The sequence below is a fragment of the Melospiza melodia genome, chromosome 1, assembly GCF_035770615.1.
Source record: "Melospiza melodia melodia isolate bMelMel2 chromosome 1, bMelMel2.pri, whole genome shotgun sequence".
NCBI classification, from domain to species: Eukaryota; Metazoa; Chordata; class Aves; order Passeriformes; family Passerellidae; genus Melospiza; species Melospiza melodia.
Window position 1 is genome coordinate 150,876,212 of NC_086194.1, and position 17,541 is coordinate 150,893,752.

At 38.8% G+C, this 17,541-nt stretch overlaps 1 protein-coding gene across 1 annotated transcript in view; it reads left to right on the forward strand.

Moving 5' to 3' along the window:
• Positions 1-17,541, forward strand: part of STK3 (serine/threonine kinase 3) — a 126,564-nt gene that overhangs the window by 13,955 nt on the left and 95,068 nt on the right. The window contains exons 5-6 of the mRNA XM_063171883.1: positions 11,886-12,050; positions 12,472-12,639. Of these exons, the coding sequence (XP_063027953.1) occupies positions 11,886-12,050; positions 12,472-12,639 (333 nt within the window). The remainder of the gene's footprint in view (positions 1-11,885; positions 12,051-12,471; positions 12,640-17,541) is intronic.

Here is a 17,541-nt window from a genome sequence, read left to right on the forward strand (position 1 = left end):
CTTTGCTTCACTAAAGTTCATGTGATCATTAGCTGTAAAGCAGCTGCCTCGGGCCTAGTACCTCTTGTACGTTTTAAGTAGCATCTATCACAGTATCACTCCTCAGTTGGACCCACGTGGATTAATTAATACCCAGACAGTCCATACAAGGATTGAAAGTCCTTCTGCACTGGCTCACTTGCTTATCTCATCTTGGTGTCCATGGGCAAGTCCATCCTGGCTGTGCTGCTGGCCATGTTCTGTCAGTGGGCCTTCAGGTGATGAATTGACTCAATGGGCTAATCAGCTGTGTTACTCTTCAGAGACTGAGCTTTAGGCCAACATTCTTAAACTACTTTTCTTTACAGGTTGAGGAAAAGGAGGAAAGAACTTGATCACAAATGTCCTGGTTGCCTTGTTCTGTGTTTAGCCTTACAGAGCAGGTTAGCTTATCCTAGCTTCTGCAATGCAACACTGAGATTATTCAGTGCTTGTCTGATAAAATCCTTACTATGGCTCTGAATGATTGGCTGCTATATAAATGCTGGGAATTATTTTTCCTTAGTTCTTTAGAGTAGCATTGTAAGTTCCTTAAAAATGGATTATACTGTCTGACTCTCAGAATGATAGATCTTTCTTTCAGTGTTGCATTAAACTGTGTTTATCTGCTTGGAAGTTTGCTCATGAAAATTAGTGTTTTTTCCCTGAGCTGAAAAATCTTCGTATGCCAGAAATAAAATGCAAGTTATGTGTTGACTAATTTTTATGAAAGAAAAAGAATCTTGAGCTACACTGGTATTCATCCATTTCCAAAATAACTATGTATGTATTACACGCAACTACAGTTGACCAAAAGCATTCAGAAATGGGCAAGTTTCAAAACAAAGATTGGCTATGCAGCATCCTCTGGTAAATGTGCTTTGGGGTACATTAACTGTCCTCTCTTCCCCTTTTTCTACAGTGTTAGCAGATCATGCTCACTCAGTGAGGACTAATATGCTATTAAATTATACACCCTCTGAAGTTCTGTGTTTGTTTGTAAAATACTATAACAATTGCTCTGAAGACAGAATTATCTCTCCCCAAACTTTATCTGACCTTCCTCTTTCCATTAAAAGAAATACTGTTACTAACTTGTGCCATGAACATCTACAAGTCAGTTCTAAGAAGAATTTGATTCCTGGATGATTTCTACATTTCTGTGATTTCCTACAGGTGGATAAAATGTTGGAGTTCATTTTATGGGCTATCTTAAAACTAGCCATGGAATACTAAAATGCTCAGCATCATATAATTCACCTTCTATTTAAAAAAATGTACTTCTTGGAAGAAAGTTTACAAAATACTACTTAAGTTCTAATGGTTGTATTTTCTGGGTTTCACAATGTTTATATTTGCTATTGATCTCTTTGCAGTCAGGTCACTGCTAAAAGATGAGCAATGCTATGGTATGTTGAGGAGGAGATAGGATTTTCACTTTTTTCTGATCTGAACAGTCTGATTAGTTGCACAGTCAACAGATCTCCTTTGCCTCCTCACCCATGTTTCAGAAAATCTGTGGAACTTCTGGGAGAATTGCAGAACTTGCATCTGTGGTTTGAAGTCAGTCACTCAAATAATTTTTCAAATAAAAAATTGTTAGAATTACTCAATGCAAGCAGCAGCTTTTTTCCCCTCTTGTAAATAATTTTCAGTTAGTGCTAGTTTTAAGTTGCTCAGACAATGAAATGACCATATAAAAATATAATATGAAGAAATTTATAATAAAATCTTGCAGTAAAAGGTAGATGTTTAAATGAATGTTTCACCAGTCATCTGCTGGTACCCTGTATATAACTTGCATCTCAAAACACACAAAAATTTATTCCTGTTGTAGTAAGGAGTGGAAGTTTAACCTTATTGCCTTGCCACACTGCTCTTTCCTCTCAAAAGAACCCCATCATTGTTTGCCTTGGAGAGACAGAAATATCAGCTGAATTTTTAATGTATTTCCAGTTTGAGTCAGCCTCTCTGTATATAAAGTTGTAATTTGGGCAATAAAATTTTTCTCCATTCAAGGAGTTGAGCCAAGTTTCCTTATGGTCTTCCATGTGTATTTTATTTTACAATAAAAGAGTCTTTAAAGTTTAGATGGGTTTATTGCTCTATATTATTGTGGTGAGGAAGCAGATGAAATGTAGAAAAACTGCAGGTAAAAGAAGGGCTGTTGTTTTGAATTTGGATGTCTATTTTGGAGGTGGTAAGGAAAGAGGTGAACAGTGTGCCACTGATTTGGAATAAATGATTTAATTTGAAAGAGACCTCTGGAAGTCAGCTAGGTGAATCTATTTTGCCAAGGAAGGAAGTCCAGTTAGTGTTTAGGACCTTATTCAGATCAGTTTTAACAATCTGAAAAGTGTGAGACTCAACAGTCTCTTTCTTCAGCCCCAAGAACTTTTATTTCTTCTTGCATGTTCAGTGAGCATTGGTTTGTTCTAGCCCCTCTAGTCAAGTTCTAGCTCCAATTTGTCAGCCTTTCTTTTATGGCAGCCTGGAACAGAGTACTGTGCTCACAAATGCTAAATAGAGGGGTTTTTACTTGACCTGACTGTGCTTTCCTAATGAAGGCCAGTTTGTGGTTAGGGTGTATTGCTGATGTTGCTGGCTGGTGTTCAGCTTGTCTTCTGGAGCCACCCAGAACCTTTCCTGGAGGAATGCTCCCTGCCACATGGATTCTCAGTCCCTACTGCTCATGGCATGGGGTGGTTCTCTCCTGGTGTGGGACTCTGCTGTTGTTGAACTGCTGTATTTGTTGTCAAGCTAATTCTTCCAGCTTGTTCAGATCCCTCTACATGGCAGTCCTGCCCTGTCAGTGCCCTGGCTGTTTCCATCTTGTTTCATGTCATCCACAAACCATAATGGGGTGTGTTCTTCCTCATTGTTGATCAAGATGCTGGGAGTATTCACGCTATGATCAGTTTCTGAGAACATTGCTTGGAGCTGGCTCTTGGTTACGTGTTGAACCACTGCTGAGCCTGGCAGTCCAGCTGGTTGTTCCTCTACATTTTTCTATGATTCCCCAGGTTTAGTTACAAACATGTATTGGAGGCTGCCAACAGCCTTGGTGAAGTCAGACAAAATGACATCCTCAGCTTTCTCTTCACCCTCATAAGAAAGTGACCAGGTTCATTTAGCATTATTTCCTTCTGGTCAACTTAGGCTGTCTGTTCCCAGTCACTTTTTTATTGTTTGTATGTCTAAAAACACAAACAAAATTAGCTTCTCTGTGGATTTACTCCGTAATATCTTTGAGGTCTGAGAATGAGCTGTTCAGCCTGTAGTTCCTCAGGTCCTTGTTTTTGCCTATTTTGAAGATGATGATGTTGTAAGGGACACCCTCATTGCTGTAATCTTTTAAAGTTGATAAGAGGTAGCCTTGAGTTGACATTCAGCAACTCCTTGGCACCTTTGGATGTATCTTATCTGTTCTCATGTATTTGTCCAATTTACTAGAGTAATTCATAACTTGTTTTATTTTGCTACTAGGCAGAGACAACTGAAAGTCAGAGAAACCCTGCTAAACACTGATGCAAGGAATGTGTTTGGGCGATTTCTGCATAGCTTGTTAACAGACTGACCACTCCCCTTCCCTTCCCTTCCCTTCCCTTCCCTTCCCTTCCCTTCCCTTCCCTTCCCTTCCCTTCCCTTCCCTTCCCTTCCCTTCCCTTCCCTTCCCTTCCCTTCCCTTCCCTTCCCTTCCCTTCCCTTCCCTTCCCTTCCCTTCCCTTCCCTTCCCTTCCCTTCCCTTCCCTTCCCTTCCCTTCCCCTAATTTTCTTGCTGTCTTCTGTTTTACTCTCCAAATTAAAATCCACCCTATTCTTGGCCTTTGAAATGCAGCTATTTAAGATCCAGGCAGTGCTTCTTTAGTAATCTGTTTTTGTGCTTTGCATGCCTTATTTTCTGTACTTTAGTTCAGTTATGAGTTTTTAGTTTGTTCAAGATGGTCTCCTCCTGCATTTACTACTTACCTTCTTGCCAGGAAAGACTGTTTTCATACTTGTAGGAGGTTGCCCTTTATGCTCAGCCAGCTCTTTGTTGGCTTATAAGATTGTGCAAGGCCTCTCTTGGTGATGCTGTCAGATCCAGTGGGGAGGGTATGAGCAGGTGTGTGGCTTGTGAGCCACGTGAGCTGTTAGCAGATGTGTTCCCTATGATGGTAAAGTTGGTTTTTAACAGTGGCATGTCAGATGGGCGCTTCCTGTTAGAAAGGCATACAGTTATATTGTTGTAGCAGACCTGTGTTAAGGGCTTCCAGTGCAGTTCTTGACCTTATTCTTGTCAGAAGAGGACTTTGCACAACCAAACTAACTACATTGGTGCTGTTCACAGCTCTGTGTAGACACGCCAAAGCATGTGCTACTGAATCATAGTTAAAATCTGCACTTAGTGCAGTGCTAAAGAGGTTCTGTACTTTTCTGCTTTACTTCTAAGGTTGTGCTCAACATCTGGTTCAGTACTTCATAGATATCTTATAGGAAGCTGGGACTAGGTAATGAAGGGCTGAAGAGTCTGACTTTCATGTTCTGATCAGTACTTGATCTGCCTGTGTCTATGTATTAATGTTAGCTAATGTTAAGCATGAGTTTTCCTGTAATAGTTTTTCCTATGAGCCACTAGGTATGTTTTAGGTAATTTTATGCTGCTGCTAGGCTGTAGTAATTTTCAAGCTACACATAGAAGACTGATGTGTTAGCACTATCTTTAATAACGCAGTACAAAAATGCTAATTTAAAGAAAAGAGAAGATGAGGTCTCTTGCATATTATATTCATGAAATATTATTAAATTTATGTTACTGGGATTATGTAGTGAAAAACGAATCTTAAAAATGCTAACACTGATCATCACCTGTACAGTGAATGTTTGTAGTTATATTTATTGCAGCATATTTTCTGTATGATTTTATGTGCAGCTTGGGTCTTATGGTAATGAGTTCTTACTCTGTCCATTACTGTAATATTGAGATGTCTCCTTGATAGTATAGGATTAAGTGAAGATTATCTGGCAGACTTAGACCAAACCTTTTTGTCCTAAGTAATGCCATGATTTGGCACTTTACTCCAAGCAGTGGCTGTGATTTTGTTTGAAGAGCACTGTATTTACTCATAGCATATACATCTGCTCAAAAAAGGGTCTAGTTGCCCTGAGGGAGGCTCAGGGAAAGCAATTTCAGGACAGTGTAGTTTGTAACAGGTAGTGGGAACTTCCTTCAGGCTAGAGCTGTAACAACTCTTTTTCTCTCTGAAGACTTCTGCCTACTTCCTAAGTGAGATGTCAAATACTACAAATGGGAATGGAATTGTGGGAACTGTCATCTCTTCTTCCCTGCTTGTTTGCCCTTCTCTCCTGAATCTCAGGTTTTTTATTAGTCCAGCCTTGTCTTTGTGTAAATGAAGAATAGGAGAGGTATGTGATGATGATAGGATGTGAAATGTTTGAGCTTCATAGCTTCTGGTGGAAGAATGGCTCCTTTATTTGCCATGAGAGTGGACCTACCCAGTGTGTTCAACCTAATCAGAGTGTTTAGATGCAGTAATCTGATACTTCCTGGAAGCATCAGATTTAATGTGCGTGTATTAGTGTAAAAAGAGCATCTGGGAATGGACTTAGTCAGTTAAAACAATTCAGCTGACCCAGACCCCTTTAGAGGGGCCTCAGGAAGGAGAATGTGTGCAAGAGAACCTGTGGATGAGTTGTCCCAACAGCTGCATGGATTAGGTGGTGTGTGATGGACTGGATAAACCCTCATTCTCCCTTGTGTGTGGCATCCATAGCCAGTTAGATATAAATATGTGAATTAGATGTCTGTTATAGTCTCCTAATAGATGTGGAACACTAGAATTTGCTGCTTTGCTCCACATTTTGATTTTTAAGATTGTCTTCATGTCTAATGTATTTTATGTAGGCTGTAGAGTTGTTCACCTTTATCATTCACATTCTTTTTAATATATAATCTGCATGTGGTTTTGATGGTGAAGGATTAGAAGCTTTCCATGGCTGACTCTTATTTAGAGGGTAGCACCAACCTGTCAAAGGGACAGCATACAGGATTAGAACTAGCTTAAGATACCAAAGAGATGAATGTTCCACAAGGGTCTAAGTGAGGATCTTGATGTGAACAGAAATCAAAAGTTAAGCAGAAAGATTATGACTGTGAAATTATTCTAAGGTGCAAGGTATAGAGCTGTGCTGATGGAAGAATGATGCTGTGCATGGAAAATCTCAGAATAAAATTGACCAACTTGTTTAGGATAAATACTGCCCATACAGATTGATCAGGAATAGAATAGTGTCAGAACCACACATCTAGATCAGGATAGCAGCATTGACTGCAGCATAGTTTTATATTAATATGAAATAGTTTTGTTTCTTTTAAATGTTCTGTGTGGTGATTGTCAATGGCACTGCATGTATGTCAATATCAAACTGCTTCTAGAACTAGAGAGTACTGGGTATTGAGTAGATGGCAAGCTGTGTGCTGTGCCAAAGCCTGTTATGGTCTGGTTCTATATTCAGCTGTTTATATGTTGAAAGTTGCTTGTAGGGACACAGACACTACAGTACCTAGACAGTAACTTTTAACCATGCTTATGAGGACAGATTCTGATTTAGAGTAAAGAAGGGAGGAGATATAATTAGGAAGCATTTTGATGTGGATTTTAAGAGTTTATTTGTAGTTTTGTGAATAAATGAATAGTTGTAGGAGCTTTGGATCTGTTTTTATGTACTTTGGTCCCTTGTTACTTCCAACAATTGGTAGGCCATAAAAGTGTCTTCCATTTATTTCCACAAATTCCATCAGGTTTGCATTAGTTTGTGTGTCAGCTCGTCTCTATGCTGTAAAGAACTGTGTGTTATTTTTTATCATGTTAAAAAAAAAAATCACTATTTCCCCTCCTCTGGACACATTCTCATCCTTCACCCTCATTCTTCAGCTGTGGGCCCCAGAGCAGCACACAGAGCTCAAGGAGAGGCTGCACCAAGGCTGTCCAGCAGGGCAGTCACCTCTGTCACCAGCTGGGGATGCTGAGTTTGATGCAGGAAGGGGTTTGTCCTCTGGGCTGCCAGAGTGCATTGCTGACTCCTGCTGAGCCTGCTGCTGACCAGCACACACAGATCCCTTTCTGCAGTGCTGCTCTTGAGCCATTACTCCCCAATTTATGCTTGTCCCTGTGTTACCCATCCCAGGTGTGAAATCTGTCATTCAGACTTGCTCAGTTTGATCCTGTTCATCAGTGCCCAGTGCTCCATTCTGTCCAAATCCCTCTGCAAGACTTTTCATTCAAACAGCGTCTCCCACTTTGGTATCCTCAGCAAATTTTACTAATGGTGCATTCAATTCCTGCATCAAGATTATCGATAAAAGTAGTGAACAAAATGAGCCCTAGAATTGAGGGTACATCACCGGTGACAGGTCACCAGCCAGATGTAGCTCCATTCACTACAACCCTTTGAGCCCTGCCCTTCAGCCTCCAGCTCAGTGTCTATCTGCTCATCTTGCAGAAGGATGCCATGAGGTAAGTAAGCCTCACTTAACTAAAAACCAGTGGGTGGGTGACCTCATCATAGAAAGGTATCAAATTAAACAGGATTTCTCTCTGAGAACCCATGTTGACAATGCCTGATGATCTCATTGTTCTTTCAAAGCCTTTCAGTAGTACCAAGTATGATGCTCTCCATCAGTTTTGTAGAAGCTGAGATTAGACTAACATATACATAGATTCCTGGGTCTTCCCTCATGCCTTTTTTGTAAACTGGAATAACACTGCCTAGCTTTCAGTCGGCAGGGACCTCAGCCACTAATTTTTCAAGAACTAAAGCTAGTGATTTTACCTCCTTAGGAACATACACTTGCCGTTTGTTCTGACAGATAACTAACTTACTTTTTCTTTAGTAGTGATATATTTTGGAATTTGTTTATTTTGGGATTATATTCAAACTTTAAATATAGACAAGTCAGCTAAAACAAACCACCCATGATTTATTCAAATTGGTGTAAAATGCGCCTAATTTTGTTGTATGGAGTTGTAAATTCTACTAATACAGAATCATTGAATGGTTGATGTTAGAATAGACCTCCGGAGGTCAGCTGGGCCAACCAGCCTGTTAAAGGCCATCTGGAGTTGGCTGCCCAGGGCCATTTCTGTATGGTTTTCAGGGAGGGAGACTCCACAACTTCCCTGGGTAACGTGTTCCAGTGCTTAGTCACACTCACAGTAAAAAGTTTCCTGCTGTTTAGAGGGAACCTCCTGTGTTTGAGAGTGTGTCCATTGCCTCTGTTCCTGTCACTGGGCACCAGTGAAAAGAGCCTGACTTCATCCTCTTTGCACCTTCCCTTCAGTTATTCCCATACATTAAAAAAATTCCCCATGAACTTGATCTTCTCCAGGCTGAATGGTCCCAGTCTCAGTCTCTCCTCCTGGGAGAGATGCTCCAGTCCCTTGGTCATCTTTGTGGCCCTTTGTGAACTCTCTCTGGTGTGTCCATGTCTCTCATACTGAGGAGCCCAGAAGTGGACCCAGCACTCCAGGTGTGGTGTCAGCAGTGTGGAGCAGCAGGGAAGGATCACTCACCTTCCTGCACCTCCTGGCAACGTTATCTCATGCAGCCCAGGATACCATTTGCTTTTTGGCAGCCAGTGTACAAAATACTTAAATACTATTAGTGTGTGCAAAAACCTCTGCACAAGATGGTTGTGGTCTACAGAACAACATAATAGAACTTTTAAAGCAATGTTCAGTGTATCCAATAAGGGAGGAAATTATGTACTGCATTTAACTGTGCAGTATAGCTCAGATGCAATACTGCATAGTTAAATAGTGTTTCTGGATTTAGAAGTATACATGCGGAGAACTTTGTAATTTATGTGCTTTCACTGTTATCCATAGATGGTATAGGTTCTGCAAAAAGTTTAAATGGCACAAAAATAATGAAATTAATGATTTTGAAATCTTTTTTTAGATACTTTTTTTTTTTGATGATTGCATGGTAATGTTCAATATGGCAGTGCATTACTTTCTGAAAAGGTAATTTTGTCTAGGGAAGGTTGAGTGTACTTTCTTTGCTTCTTGTGTAAGACTCGAAATTCATTGCATCTTTCTAAATAATATTAGGTATTAAAGCCAAACATTTTGTCTAAGTATTATTGTGTACATACTTGGCCATGTTCAGCAGCAGTATAAGCAGTAGTGATTTTAGTGACTGCATCATGTTATGTAGATGATGATTATATGAAGCACAAGTGGATAAATCTAGGATGTCTGGAGCTGGAATTGATGTGTCTTGGAACATCATAAGTCTGTTCTTCATTCTTTTTTCCTGTGCTTTCCTGTTACTGCTGTTTGTGATAACCATGACTTGTGCTCTCTGCCTATTTCTTAGAGGTGGTTATTCACTTCTCTGGGCTTTCTTGACCACTTTTGTATTTGGATGTGTAAATACTTTGTTCTTCTGTAATATTTAGCCATGGTAGAGCTTTACTTTGCTGAGGGTCCCCAGATAGTGCATCAGGTTGCAGTACTCCAGGATTCTCTTTTGGTTTGCTGGATTCTGACTCCATAGCTTATTTGCCAGCTTTTGGTTCCAGTCTTCTGTTAGCCTCTCATTTTGAGAGCTGAACTTTGTCATGCAGCTACAAAACCACTTCTCCATCTAGAGCTGATGATCCAAAGATCTTTATGTGGTTGATTTTTCAAGAACTAAAGCTAGGTGTTTACCTCCTTAGGAGCACAACATACTGAAGAGCGATCTCTGCCGTGTCCTCTAAGTATTTTTAATAATACCTGATTCTAGATGAAAGTGGGAGGGAAGCTGTATGCTTATCTTGCCATACATTTGTCAGTGCTCAGGGTCATTTTCTGTTGCATGTTCTGTTGCATGTTCTGCTGCATGGAAGGCTTTGGAGGTTTGGGACATTGTATTGTTTCTGAAATTGGGTGGATTTGGTAAAGTTTGGGCAGCAAGTGTTACACTCAGCATGTCTTAAACCATTCGTGGTACAGTGTTTAATAGCCAGGGTTTAAATTGCCTGAAGTGTGAGTGTGCAGATAATCACAGTTTTAGTGATTCACCATAGAATTTTTAGCTCACATAATGAAGATTGTCTCTTTCTCCGAATATCTTTCTGACCATACTTAAGTTTATCTTACAGTTGATTTGAAGTCCCTTCTTGCTTGACTCCAGATCAGGTAAAGGGTTTTACTCCCATGGCACAATGCCAGGAAAGTTGTGTTGTTTGAACTGTGTGTAACAGGGTTTTCAGTTCTTCTGGCATGCAGTCCTTTGAAGCAGCATAGCAGTCAGCATAAAGTAGCACAAGTGAAGGCTTTGAGCCGTGTGCTGCTGAATAGAAACAGTGAAAGATCTCAGAGATAAATGGTGGGCAAGGAATGCATAATGCACAGCAGAGGCGGTAAGTGCTTGGCTTGGAGCTAATACACCACCATCAATTTCATCCTCTGCTAGCATAGGAAAAGGTTTATAAAAGTCTCTGGAACTCTTGGGGTATATCAACACATGCACTTTTTTGAAAGCAATGCCAATTTGAGCAGCAGCTACTTTGCTTTGTCCTTCTTTACTATGCCATGATTTGAATCCAGGAACTGTTTTGTTGGAAAAATAATTTAGCAGACAGGTTTGTTTTCAACTAGGATCTGTCTGTTATAGTTGTTCAGTGGAAGGAGGGCTGAGATACTGTGAATTACTGCTGTAGGTTGCAGGGAAAGGAGGGACTGGAGCTTGGGACTGCTGTTTAAATAAATGTGCAACTATGCCCTTGGGCTCCACACCTAGGTTTTGTGAGACTGGATAGAAGCTGCAACGGGAAGTGGCTCTGTTTATTAAGTAATTAAAACTTGTGAGCAGCTCAGGTGCAGATAATCTTGCTGACTAATATTTTTTTTCCTTTTTGTTCTTTCATTCTTTTGGCTTAGAGTGATCACAAGTGGGTTTTTTGTTTCTTACAGGCTTTTGGTGGTGGTTGCTTTTTGGAGGGAGGTGTGGATGTCTCCCAACACTTTGAGAACTGAAACTGGAAGGAATTGCTAGTGCTTAATTTATTTTCTGTGTAGGCTTGGAAAAGTAGAGGAAAGAGGGAAAAAATGCAACCCCGAATTGCAGCCAAATCAGAGCCAGTTTCTTGCATTTCTGAGGATGTGTGAAGTTCATTTTAGTTCTTCTATTGAAGCATCAGTGTACTGTAATTAATTGGCATTTCAGTTGTATGGATAATTTCTTTGTATTTCCTTGAGCAGTTGCATCACATGGAATGAGTTATATGTGCATGTTTGTGCTTTTATTTGAGGACAAATGTTGATGAAGAAGTGTTCTCAAGGGGGTCTGATACTTGAAAAAGAGACTCTTGCTGTTTCTTTGATAATGCTTGTTCAGGAGCTTATGTGTTCCTATTTTGTTGATCTAAAGTGATGAAAGTAAACAACTGCTAGCTGATGACTTACTCAAGAGTTGGTGTTATTTATGAAGTAATAAAACAAAATATGTCTCAGTTTTTTTTCACTTTGTTGTGTTTTCTGTCATAATGAAATGTCTGTCATCTTTTTGCCAGTTGACTTGCAATTTATTGTAGCATTTGTGATGGCATGTGACTCTTCACTATATAAGAGTTAAGAGAAGCATTTGGCCTGCTAAGTCTACACAACACCTTTTTTCTCTTTAGTTGGCATTTAATAATTTATTTTTTATTCGAATTTTTTTTAGCTTTAAAATGGAAGTTTTTCTGGTCTGCTAAAAAAAAAAAAGTCAAGCATTGTGCTCCTTACAATAATCACTATGAAATGATCATGATTTAAATAAGTCAAATATATGGACCTTTTGTGTATACCTGAAAGTGGTTTTATGTTTTCTTACAGCTAACAGAAGATGAAATTGCAACTATTTTGAAATCTACTCTTAAAGGACTTGAATATTTGCACTTTATGAGAAAAATACATAGAGATATAAAAGCTGGAAACATCCTTCTTAACACCGAGGGACATGCAAAATTAGCTGATTTTGGTGTGGCTGGCCAGTTAACAGTAAGTAACTGTGGGAAGATAATTTTAAGATGCTATAGTGCTCCCAACCTTGTTCTTTCACCTTTGTCCTCTGCCTTGAATTTTGTGTCTGGGCACTATCACTGCCACTAGTGTTAGTGGCAGAACTAACATACTTTATCATGGTGAGTATTTAATGTGCTGCAGGGCTATTTGGTTTTTAGTTGTTTGTTTTTATAGCCCAGTGCATCAAGTGCCTGATGATCTCTTTAAATTTTAGTATGAGGTTTATTGTCACCTCTTTGGCCTGTGTAGGCTGATGGGCTGAATCTGTTTGGTCTTAATTGGAAGTCACTACCATTTGACCTTTGGATGGATAATTTAACTTTAAATATAGAATTGATATAAAAATAATCTGAAAATAGGCATCCCTGGTTTAATGTCATAACTAATATAATTACAGGATACAATGGCAAAACGTAATACTGTTATAGGAACTCCGTTTTGGATGGCTCCTGAAGTCATACAAGAGATTGGCTATAACTGTGTGGCAGACATCTGGTCCCTTGGTATAACTTCAATAGAAATGGCTGAAGGAAAGCCTCCATATGCTGATATTCACCCAATGAGGGTAAGTGTGTTGGTGGCATTTTTAATTTTTGTATTAAAAAAAAACAACTCTCAAACCCACAAAACATTCAAAACCCCCTAATACTGGAATCATAAAGCTGTATGTTTATGAAGAGAGATTTTAATACTAACAATTTTTACTTTCTGTATTGCTTCCTCTTGACTCCAGTTTCTCTGTGTTTTAACACATTTCTGTAAGGTTTTTTTCTGTATCTCCACTTGAGATGGAGCTGCAGCAGGATGCTCTTAATTGGCTTTGGGCTAATATATAGAATCTGTTTCATACTGCACTTGGAGATTTACATCACCAAGACTCAGTCTGCTTTTGAAAGGCAGTTTTGAAATAAAGATAACCTAAAGAAGAATTCAGAACTGTCCTATGGGAGTAGTGCTAATACTATTATTATTAGTTACACCTGACAGCTTTTATTTATTAATGACTCCTAAGGTCTCTTAATGAATGAGTTTACTTTTTCAAAATAAAATGTGAACAGAATTAGTTGCTTTATGAGGAATAGCAGTTACAAAGGAATTACTTGGAGAAGCTAATGGGGATCAATGTTTATTTAGGGATAACTTGACGCTGTTAGTTGTGCTGCTGTTACAATGCTGCTTTTGTAATAAGCTATAGAACAGCTATGCTGATTGCACTGATGCTCCATTCTTAAATTGTTTAAAGCCCATTTTGAATTAGAAGGCACTTTACGTTGCTTAAAGAATACCATTCTCCAGAAAAATCTTAGAAATTTTGCTGCAAAATTGTAATGCGTATTAAATTTTATTCAGTTTTCTTTTGCTGTTGCTTCATGTGTCAGAATCTTAACAGAAAGAAATCACCACTATAGAAAGAGAAGGTACAGTTCATATACAGTTACTGTAAGGTGATGCACATCTGAATTCAAGCGTATTTAGTGCTATTTTTGTTTGTGGGGTTCTTGATTTTTGGTTGTGTGTGCTCTGTGGAGGAGAGATGTTTTCTGAAATTTCTGTTAAAGCTAGCGAGTGATTTTCATTTAGAAACATTACATAATTTTGGAAGCAAAGTTTAGTAGTTTTCCTGCAGCATATTTTTCTTCCATGTAATTAACTGTTTTAAAATTACAATTCAAACTAAAAATACTCAAGTGAAAGCTGAGAACAAAATAAGTATCTCTGAAGCTGGATTTTTATAGGAATTTAAGGTGAAATAACCTGTAAAAATATTTTGAAGAATGATTGATTACAAATTACATGATCAACACTTGATCATGTTGGGATTTTTGGTTATACTTCTAACAAAAACTCCTTAATTACATCTGAGTAACATCACTGTATGTAGTTGCACCAGCTGTTGAAAGGTGAGGACTGCATTATCAGAGAGGATTTTTATGTGCATGACAATAGCTGCTTATAAATCAAAGGTCATTGTGTTTGAATGCTTGTGGATCTGTTTAATTCTTGCAATCAAGTGAATGCTATCAAAGGCCAATGTAATGTAACACAATTCTGGATTACATACAGCATGTGTTCTTGTTAATGAATACATTTAAATTACGTTATGGTTTTTAAGGGTTTGTATGTAGTCAGTACTCTTTCGTATATTTGATACCTTCAGTTTTTCTTAATTTTTATTAGTGAGTTGTTACAGTGGTTAACAAGAAATACACAGATTTAAGTTGCAATAGTTTTTCTGGTGTCATATGATACAGCTTCACAGGACTTTTGGCCATATGTAGACGCTTTGTTTTAGTTATGATACAGAATTGATACAGGCAAGCATGAAAGCTTGGGCAAATTTTCATTGCTTTTCCTAGATGTTGCTGGAGTTCTGTGGTATTTATGTAAGGCACAATTTTGTTGCCTGGGAATGCATAGTGAAATTACCATGCACACTATTTTGCTGTAGGCTGGTTGGCACTGCCACAAAGTTAATGCACTGCCAGTATGCCATTTCCTTGTCAACTGCATTTACAGTTTAATAGAAATATTACATGACTTCTTTAAACAAGTGTTTTGGCAGAGAGGAAATAGCAGATTCCATGCAAACAAGCATAGCTTCCTCTGCTTAACCACACTCTGACTTCTCCAAAGATTTGTACTAGTTTCAGATGGGAAAGAAGTAGTGGGGGGTGCAAAATGGAATTTCAGGTTGGAGGGGGAAGAAGCAGCAGGTTTCTTCTGGTTAAGTATTTCTGTCATAGTGTATTTGGCTGTAAGTGTCATCCAGGCTATTTCACACAGAATCACAAGATTGGAAGAGACCTTCAAGATCATCAAGTCCTACCCAAGCCCTAACACCTGAGCTGAACCATGGCACTGAGTGCCACATCCAGTCTTTCTTTAAACACATCCAGGGATGGTGACTCCACCACCTCCCTGGGCTGGCTATTCCAGTAGTTTGTCACTCTTTCTGTAAAAAACTTTTTCCTACTATCCAACCTCTATTTCCCTTGGCACAGCTTAAGATTTATTTCACTTCTTCCTGCTGCAAACTTGAGTTCAACAGGAGCTGTAGTTGTCACACTTGGTTTGAGGCTCAAAGGTCAAGAGCAATTGCCAGCTCAGTAGTTTTAATGCTTTATTCACCTAAGAATTATGGACTGTCTCAATACTCGATGTCAGAGTCCTTTTCTGCTTTTGCTAATGATGAAAAGTGAAACCTCTGTGTATTTTCTATGTTTTTTTTTTTTAAAGAAGGAGTATTTTCAGGTAGTTGTAATGGAGAGAGAAATAGAGATGTCCTCAAGGTTTCCCTAAAACAGGGTGATACAGCTGCTAGAAATAGCAAGGAATTTACTGATAAAAAAAAAATAATTCAAACCTAAATAATTTAACCCATCTAGCAGGACTAAAAGCATGTTGATTGCAGCAGACTGTGCAGCACCCAGGGTTAATGTGGCTAAAAGTGTCTGCATCTGCATTTGATTGCTCTGCTGTGATGAGCAGTTAGCAATTTATAGTGGAGCTAATTAAAGGGGACTTCATTGTGGTTCTAGGTCAAGACTCAGTCTCTTCCTCTGAAACTGCAGTGATGTTTTAACAGCTGAATTCCCTTGTCCCCACTGACTGCAGCATATGTGCTGTCCTGTAGTGATACAATATGTATGTCCTACCCCAGACAAAGTCCTACAAAACTTAATTTGAACCATTAACTGTTTTGTTCAGTCACTCCTCTGCATGTGATATCTATCCTTAGTATTTCTAAGTTTGTTATTTTTAATCTGTGACGAGAGCACAGAGAATGGGCTGTTTTAGTGTAACAGTTGTGATTTTGCTCTTTTTCTAAAAAGTGTTAACATGCTTGTGAAATATCCTCTGTCTTTGCTAAACAAACCATGATCTCAAATTGTCATGTAAGAATTTTTTTGGTGGAACATCCTTTAAGCTGCATGATTTTCATATGATCCTTCTGCTGATCGTATTTGGCTTTAATAACACTTTGCCATAAAGCTAGTCTTTCAACTTAAGCATGGCTCTTTTTGAGGTCCTTCTCTAGGCCACCCTTACTAAAATTTTTCTTAATATTCATGCAGTGATGTGATCAGTTATTCCTGCAAGGCTGAGATTTTTATGATCAATTTAAGTGTGGGCGGCTGCTGTTAGAGACATCCTGTCCATAGCCAGTTTCTGACCTTTCTGTTAAGCAAACACTGACATTATTGTGGCCTCACATGGAGTTGGATAAAGCAGCTGATGTTCTGAAAAGTTGATGTGATAGAAACCTCCTAGAACTGGGCCAGAGAAGTTGTAGGAGCGTGTAGTGGGCAGAGGAAATGGGCTGAGGGGAGTTGCTGCTTTTCAGCCTTTTAGACCAACTGTAAAATGGCAACGTGTGTGTCTTATAAAATTTCCTCCTCTTTGCAAGGTGAACAGTTACTGACAGGTTGGTGTGCTTCAAATAAATGCTGGTAGCTCTCTTACAAAAGACAAGGAAACAAAAAGACTGAAAAAGCCCCAGCGCTTTTCTTTCATGCTTATCAGGCAGCTGCAGTAATTCACATTGTTGTGGCATGGAAGAAGCTGGTGCTAGATTTGTTTTTCAACACTTCACAGTATTGGTCTTTGTTTCTTTATGGTGAAGCTTGTTGGAAATGGACATGTGGGCATCACATGTTCTGCAGTGAATTGGAGGAAGCCAATTTGAACTGCTTCCATTTGCCTTAAGTTCAATCATGATATTTATTTTTCCATGGCACTTACCCAGATTATCCATGCCTCCTGCTTAGCCTGTGTCATTTCCACCCTGGACTAATCTGTTTGTAATAACCTTTTATTCCTGATGTATCTTATAACAAACTACAATTTCCCGTTTTTTTATTCTTGACATATTGCATTAAAACTGGAGATTGAATTGAGAATTATTGCTCTGTAGGGCTCTAAGAAAAAAGAGGTGTCATGTGGAGCATGGCAGTCAAATTGGGACCAATTTTTTCAGCCATTAGGAAGACACTTTTCTATATGCCTTTTGTGCCAGAAATTGAGGAAAGGGAAAAAAACCCCCAACTTCTGTCTTTCTGTACAGTCACTCTTGCATTTCTTCTCTCCAACATGTGGTGTTATCTCATTTCTGTTATTTTCTTTAGGAGTTCACCTATCTTATCTCACCATTACTGCTTTTAAATTAGACTAGGTTTGTAAAACTATATGGTTTTCTTATTTTAGTGCTTTTGCTTATCTTTGCAAAAGACTTTGAATTAACTTCTAAAAGTCCTTTACCTTTTAAGAACTTTCTATGAGACGCTGTTAATTTGTAACTTGATGTCTTCTTGCCTGCTGTGTCAAGATAGAGTGAGCTAATATTTAAAGAGTTTAAAATATGGATATTTGTTTGACATTACTGTTCATTATTTTACTACTCTTCACAATCTTGTGGAAGAATGACAGTGAGCTGTGCTGTTTTAAGGTGCAAGTAACATGTGTTTGC